This window comes from Andrographis paniculata, unplaced genomic scaffold, assembly GCF_009805555.1.
Source record: "Andrographis paniculata isolate CXL003 unplaced genomic scaffold, ASM980555v1 Contig89END, whole genome shotgun sequence".
Lineage (NCBI taxonomy): Eukaryota > Viridiplantae > Streptophyta > Magnoliopsida > Lamiales > Acanthaceae > Andrographis > Andrographis paniculata.
The window spans coordinates 717,053-725,340 of record NW_026137627.1 but is presented as its reverse complement, the minus strand read 5'-3'; the positions used below and the strand labels follow the sequence as shown (position 1 = coordinate 725,340).

At 24.5% G+C, this 8,288-nt stretch overlaps 1 protein-coding gene across 1 annotated transcript; it reads right to left on the bottom strand.

Annotated features, from left to right (window-relative positions):
- Positions 1 to 1,701: 1,701 nt before the first annotated feature.
- LOC127242850 (transcriptional regulator SUPERMAN-like) lies at positions 1,702 to 2,214 on the bottom strand. The gene has a single exon (XM_051262560.1). It carries the CDS (start codon positions 2,212 to 2,214, stop codon positions 1,702 to 1,704), a length of 513 nt encoding a protein of 170 aa, XP_051118517.1.
- Positions 2,215 to 8,288: the final 6,074 nt, after the last annotated feature.

Sequence of the window (8,288 nt, the reverse complement as noted above, 5' to 3'; positions counted from 1 at the left end):
ATAAATATTTTAACATGATATTTTATATATAAGATGTAATAATATATTTTTATTAAACATTACGTAGATTGAATAATAAAAATTTGATTTTAGCTATGTGATTCAGAAATTCATGAGTGTTGAGTATAATAATAATAACAATAATAATAATAAAGTAAATAAAATATTTTTAAAAAATGCATCAGCCAAAATTAAAACCCAGGCAAGATATTATTCTACCACTAACTTTATTATAATTGCATATAAATCACCTTTGTGAGTTTTCAACTTGAATTTTACTATTCATCATTTTTATTCTTAAAAAAAAAAAATTAAATTAAATTAAATCAAATATATATTTAATTTTTATTATATATTAAAATTTAATTTTACATTCAAAATATCACATCTACTTATATTAATTATATTAAGTAATAAATTTTAATTAAAAATTTGACTATTCAAAATTCAAAACTCAACTTTCAAACCATCAAACAAACACACTAATAGTAGAGACTTAACTATCGATCGACAGAACAATTTTGCCGATGTAACATGAAGCAGTCGAAGATCGTCAGTCAGATCGAGTCGTGGATTGGATCGATGCTTTTGGCGTAGGTTGCACATTTTATAATCCAATGTTACTACATACTTACCAAATCCCTTCTTTGATTTTGTCCTCTTCATGATGAACATTGTGAAAATTTAAAATTGATGATCTTATATATTTTTTTGGAATACACCCTTTTCTTTTATTTTGCCTTTTTTAATATATTCACATTGATTAATCAACAAATTTGAATGATATGATTACTATATATCCCACAAGAAATTCAAATTTTAAATAATACTCTTCCCTCACATTTAAGATGACAATTATTTAAAACTTGAATTTCTTGAGATGTATATATATATATATATATACACACATATATGTGTGTGTTGGAATAATTTGAAATAATTGTCTATATATTGCTTAGCAATAAATATGCCCTTATTTTGTAAGTGTGAATCTTACAATAATATTAATAAAATATACAATAATTTCACATAAAAGTAGAAAAATGGTCATTTCTTATTTTAATTTGAACTTTTACAACATAATGATATATATTTAAGAATTTATAGTCACATGCTATTTACCATATACTACCTTCATCAATTATTTTTTATTTACATTTGACACAATTTTTTTAGGATGTATAATTTACCTTCTCACCCCCAACTTTTTGTGGGGTGTGTTTTTATTAATTATTTTTAAAAAGAAAAAAAAAATCATATAAATGAAAAATATTTTACAAAAAATTTAGGATGTCCCAAATTCAAAATAAATAATAGCAAAAAATTCAAGAACAAAATGAAAAAATATTATTCTTAATCAACATTCAAATTATAAATAGAGATTATATAAAAGAATACTAAAGAACCTAAACCCTAATTCAAATGTTAACAAAATTAGGATTTGAAATATTGTAGGATGTAACAATGCTATATATATATATATATATATATATAAATTCATGTATTATTATTAATAACCCTTTTTGCATTTCTAGCTTCAAAAATTAAGAAGGCTAACAATTTATTACAACTTGTTATTGACCATCTACGGGTTCGATTCGATCGATTTTTATTTTCCGGCGACATCATAGACTAATGCACTACAAGAAAATATCGCGAAAAAATATACATTTATACATTTTTTTTTAATCATATAAAAATTTAATCATAGCCAAGTCGAAGCTCCAAATCCAACTCCTTATGATTCATTTCTTGAATTCTATTATTCCTCTCCAAATCCTCCACAAACCTCAAGCTCAGGGCCGACCAATCCTCCGCCGGCGACTGATCCGACCGCCGGCGATGATTGTAATCAACGGCCATGATCTGCTGCGGCTGGTAACTGTAATTATCACATAAGGATAATCCAATACCCGAAGAATAGGCGAAGACCTGATTTTGATCCGGAGATTCAAACTGATAATCGGCGCCGATCGGCGGCGCCGCCGGCGCCGCCGTGATCTGGTGGTGCAGCCTGATGTGCTTGCTGGAATTAGGTTTATTCCTGGCTCGATCTTTCCGGTGGATATTCATGTGTCCGCCGAGGGCCTGCGCTGTGTTGAATCCTCTCTTGCAGAAGACGCAGTCGTAGGAACGGCCGGCGGCGGCGCCGGCGTTGGCGTCGGTTAAATCGTCGGTGGAATTTATGGATTCTTCGGTACAGTTGGAATCCATGGCGCAGTGTGTATGTGGGTTGATATTAGTCAGCCCTATTGGCTGTATGCATATATATGTATATATATGTATGTATATGTTTTGAATTTTTGATGGAAAATTGGGGAGAGAAATCAGTGTTTGATTGTTGTCAATTGATTGACAGAAGTGAGAAGGGATTGAGGAGAAAGAAAGATATATATATATATGTATATATTGTATGTAATGAAAGGGAGAGGTTATATTAAATCTATGGCTATATTAATTAGAGCTGTCGAGACGGATTAGCGGAGCGAATTAATCGATAATTTGATGGATTTTGGCGATACGGGTCATATTGTAATACGGACGGGTTAAAAATTATTTTGATATTGTCCCACGTAGAAAAAGATATTAAAACTCTTTATAATTTATAAAGGTAAAGGGTTTTCCACTTATTATAAATTAATTTTAAATTAGAATTTCAAATATCATTTTTAAGTCACACGCTCGATGAATCATGTGTGACAGATAAAATTTGGAGGTATTAAGGTTTAAACTACGTTTCAATAAGAATCAAGGCAAAAAAAAAAAAAAAAAAAAAAAAAAAAAGAAAAAGAAGTAAATTGCTTGTAAGATGTATAATTAAATATAATTAGCCCAATAAAACATGCATGATAAAAATAGTATTGAGCCTAAGTATGTAGGACTTTTGTAACCTTCGATATTATTTATTAATACTTTTTTAAGAAAAATATTATATTAAATATTTAGTTTTTTTTTTTTTTTTTTATACAACAATACATCAAATACTCAATTTTTTATAATTTAATTTAAAATATTTCAAAACTTGAAAAATCCAAAAGCTCCTTATGTAAATTTGTATTTTTCTTGAAATTTGAATTATGTGGATGGACTAGTTCAATATAGCTTGTGATCAATGGCCGGCTGCCTCACTAATTCTCGCGAAAGACGGAGTTTTTTATTAGAAGCGCGGTATTCAGTTTAACGTAGGTTATTAAGTTAATATAATATTTTATTATTTTTTATATATGTATATTGTTGATATTTTAAATATTTTTAGAATTATATCTCAATAAAATATATGCAATATGAATATCATTTTGTAGACAATAAAATTTTATATAATACAAATGAATAAAAAATGATAAGTTTTAAAGGTAGATAAAAATATTTGTTAATTGAGGAAAAAGATAGAAATAAAGGGGTTCTGAGTGAGTCCTACGCATAAGAGGTTAGAAGTTTAATTAAATTGATTTATATTTGTTAAGTATGTTTAAGATTGATAAATTTACCAAAAATACATTTTGGTCATCTTTGGTAGGACGTACCAAAAAAGAAATGGAGTCATCTGTAGCTGAACGGAAAGAATATTATATATATATAATCATCTCAATAAAAATTGGGATTGAAAATTTTCATTTAATTTTAAATTTATTATTTCATTTTTTACCATGTAAAGTCTATTTAACAATGTTTGTTCACTTTGTATTTTTAGGTGCACGTAATTTTAAGTTAGGTATGAGAAAATATATTAGTAATAAATATTCTCTTCGTCTGCTTCTAAGGTCAGATTTACATTTTTAGTTATTGTACTAACATTAAAAATATCCTTATATTTATATAATGTTTTGTACAAATGTCCTTCTATTAGTATTATAAGACACTAATGGAAGTATTTTTGTATATATATATTTTTAATTTGTACTATCGACACGCAAAAAATAAATGAAACCCTTAGAACTGAACGAATATAGTAAAATTTTTATTGAGTTAAAACTTTTTGTCCACAGATAAAATATATATTATATTTATATGTGTATATTATATTTTTTTTATAATATTTACTAGGAATGTGTCAACTAAAATACTAAACAAACAAACATGTAATGTTTATATATATATATATATTCATATTCAAAATTTTCTGGCGATTTCTTTGCACTACAAGAAATTATCAATTTTGTAACAAGATTTTTTCGTTCCTAAATTCACTTTTTCTGTTACTAATGATATTAGAGACGGAATTAGAGATGAAATTACGTTAGCTACGTGAACTTTAGGAACAGAATTCCGTTACAAATATACTATTTTTGGTGTAGTGTTGGTTTTCTATATAATTTTGATATTGAGTTTTTTTCATTATTATTTAAATCTTAATTTAAATAATGGTTTTTTTATCGGTATTTTTCAATAGAACAATTTTTCATAAATATTATTCAAAAATATAAATATACATACATTAATATAATATATATATATATTATTCACTTATAGAAAGTCAATCATTTTAACACAAAATATTATAATTTATATTACCGACACAATTTTTTATACCATACACAAAAAATGAATCCATCTAAACACTGAGTAAACAGACTGAATTTTTTTATATGGTTTTTTTTAAAAAAAGTATATATTGTATCTTTAATTTATTTTAAATGGTACACGCTAAATAATTAAAAAACAAATGAAATTCAAATTATATATTAGAAAAAAAAAAAAAAAAAAGGACCACCCTCAAATTTTAATAAAAATTTACGTTTTTCTTTTTTCCTTTTTCCTCGGTGTCTGCATGTAATGAAAATTATATTTATATCTAAATTTTATATATAGCATACAGTTAAAAATATGAAAAGTGCATTTGTAGTTTTCAATTGTCTCTTCTATATAATTAATAATATATAATTAATTTTGCATCTAAGGTCGTCACAATCACCATCAATTAGCACATATCGATGCTGTCTTAATCATATATTTATTTAATATTAAGCCTTATATATATATATATATATAAAATCCACATCTTAATTAATTTGGGAATGTATAATTTATAAATGAAATTATATCATTTTATACATTGAAATCAAAAGATGGTAACGTACGTATGAGCTCAGATGCATCAAAATCAACTCACTAATTTATGATTAATTATAAATATATATATATATTCTTCCTCTTTCTTTTTTTTTTTTTTTTTTTTTAATCCGAATCCACAACTGTTATTTTTCGAATATTTAATAAATAACTACCCAAAAGTAAAACTATATTAGAAAAACTCCACTAATAAAACTTTTAATATCAAACGTAATAATCTACAAACTACGATAAGATTATGAGGGTTTTTATTTTAAGAACAATGAAGATTATAAGTGATTCAATACATTATGTTTTCAATCAAAAATATTTTCATATAATATTTTAAATAAAAATTAATATTCAATATAATTTTGTGATACACAATACAACTAGAGTTCGATTCGAACATACAATTTGTATAGATTCAAACTCGGCTCATTAGGATTCAATCTAAATGTTAGCTCGAGCATAGGTCGTTAGATTCACCTTACAAGATTCAAACTCGAACTCAAGTTTGAGTTTCACTCAACTTTTATATACTATATTATACATATTTTTTAATACTCCATCTGTTCCGAAACTATAGTCTTTGTTGTGTTGGACACGGGTAAGAAATATTGATATTATATTGAATAATGGATAAAAAGTACAGGTAAAAGACATTTTTGCCCTTGTGAGTGTATTAGTGTAGAAAGTAGTGGCAATTGTGTAATAATAATGAAATAGTAAGGGTAATTTTATAGTGATATGATTATTTATGGAAATAAGACTATTGTTCTGAGACGGACAAAAATAGTAAACAAGACTATTGTATTGGGACGGATGGAATATATAATTTAATATAGTATTTAATGTATTAACAATTTATTATAACAAAATTATTCAAATTGTATTAATAAATTACAAGTTTTAATATATAAAATTATATACTTCTTTCGGTTCATAAGAAGCGTATCACTTTTTATTAAGGTCCGTCTCAATATAAAGGTGTTGTTTCTTAATTTATTAATTGTACTAAATATTCTTACAATTTACAATATATTATACAAATATTATTATTTTTATATTACACAATACTAATACTAATAGAAGTATAATATTAAAAAAAATTACGTCAAAAAAGCAAATAATACTCTTTTACAAGACTGATGAAATATAATATACTGATATATAACATTATACTAATATTTATTAAAAATATCGAGTTCAATTGAACTATTCGCAATCTGAGCATGAGCTCAAAGATAAACGAATTGAATCGGGATATTACCGAAGCAGGTCCAACTTGGCTCACGAACTGTCCGATCGTTTAGAACTCTAAATATGTCTTAGACAATAATTTGATTTGATTAAATACATATTTAACTTGAAAATTTAATCAAGTGATACTTTTTTAAATATCATACTATTTTTTTATATTTGATTATTTATTTTCACTGTTTTTAATAAAAAAAATATATTTGATAAAATACTATAAAATTAAAATAATTTTAAATTCGAATTCAAATTTTTGGATAAATAAATAAGTACTCCAGTGTTTAATTCTTGTGGACGACCGAGTCAACTCTAATAATATATACTACTCCCTCGTCCCGTCGAGATGACCTATTTGCTTAAGAACACGATATTTTATGTAGCGTAGATTAGTAAGTTATTAATAAGTTATGATATTATTTTATTATTTTTATATGAGTAGTGTTGTTGGCATTTTAAATATTTTTAGCATTATATATCAATAAAATATATACAATATGGATATTATTTTGCAGAGAATAAAATTTTATATAATACAAATAATTAAAAAATTAATTAATTTATTTATAATTAACTTAAAACTAATTTTATTAAAAATAAGAAGTTTTAAATACAGATAAATATATTTATTTATTGAGAAGAGAGATAGAAATAAAGAAGTTTCGAGTGGATCCTAAATTGATTAGAAATTTAATTAAATTGATTTATATTTGTTAAATATGTTTAAGATGAATAAATTTACTAAAAATAGAAAAGAATTATTTTTAATGAAACGGAAAAAAAAAAAAAAAAGAAAAATGAGTCATTTATCGCGGGATGGAGGGAGTATTTGACAATTAAATTAATTTTAAATAATTATATATACACAAATACGCACCAATGTGTTTGTGAAAAAAGTCAAACATGAAATACTACTGGTTGAGTAAAATTCACTACTAATGAGTGGTTAGACTAAGTCAAAATTTTGAATATATATTTGTATATCTAATTTAAGAAAAATAAAATTATGTTTATGAGAATGTTTTAGAGAATTATGATATTATTTGAATAAAATAATTATTATTTTCTTCGTCGTAAAAAAAATAAAAAATAAAAAAATAAAAATAAATGCAAAAAATGTTAAGCGCATATTCTTTTATATTATGTGTACCGAATAAAAATATAAAAATACTTTTAATATTTTATATAAAATAATATACTATTTTATTAAAATTATTTATTATTATTATTATTATTATTATTGACAATGATGATGAAAATAAAGGTGAAGGGTTTAATTTTATACTCCTCCATCTCAGAACTATGGTCTGGGTTGTGTTTGAAACGAGATTTAAGAAATACTGATATTATATTGGTAGTTGGTTAAAAATACGGATAGAAGATTTTTTTTGCCATTTTGAGTGTATTAGTGTAAAAAATAGTGACAATTGTGTAATAATAATGAAAAAGTAAGAATAGTTTTATAGTGATATAGTTATTTATGAAAATGAGACTATTATTTTTGGACAGAAAAAAAATGATAAATAAGACTATTAGAGTATTTAGTTATGAATATTCTAAGATGGGTTGACAAAAAATGAAAAAAATATATTTAAGTAGAAAAATAAATAGAGTGGTATAGGAGCTAATTTCAACAATAATTTCAAGCAACCAATTATTCAACTTCATGAATTTTGAAATTATTCCTTAGAATAGTTTCAGATAAATTTGAAACTAGTGATATCTTTATTTTATGTTTGTAGATGTATATAATTTATCCATTAGGTTGTGTTTGTTTGGGGGTTTGGATTTTGAGTTGGGATTTGAACAGTAAAAAATTTAAATTTGAATAGTCGTATGATGTGATGTAAATAGATGTTGATTTGATATTTTGAATGTAAAATTAATTTTTAGTATAATATAAAAAATAAAAAATAAATGTTTGATTTGCTGTGTTTGGAGGGAAAAATGAGATGAATAGCGTATTCTAAATCCAATCCCCA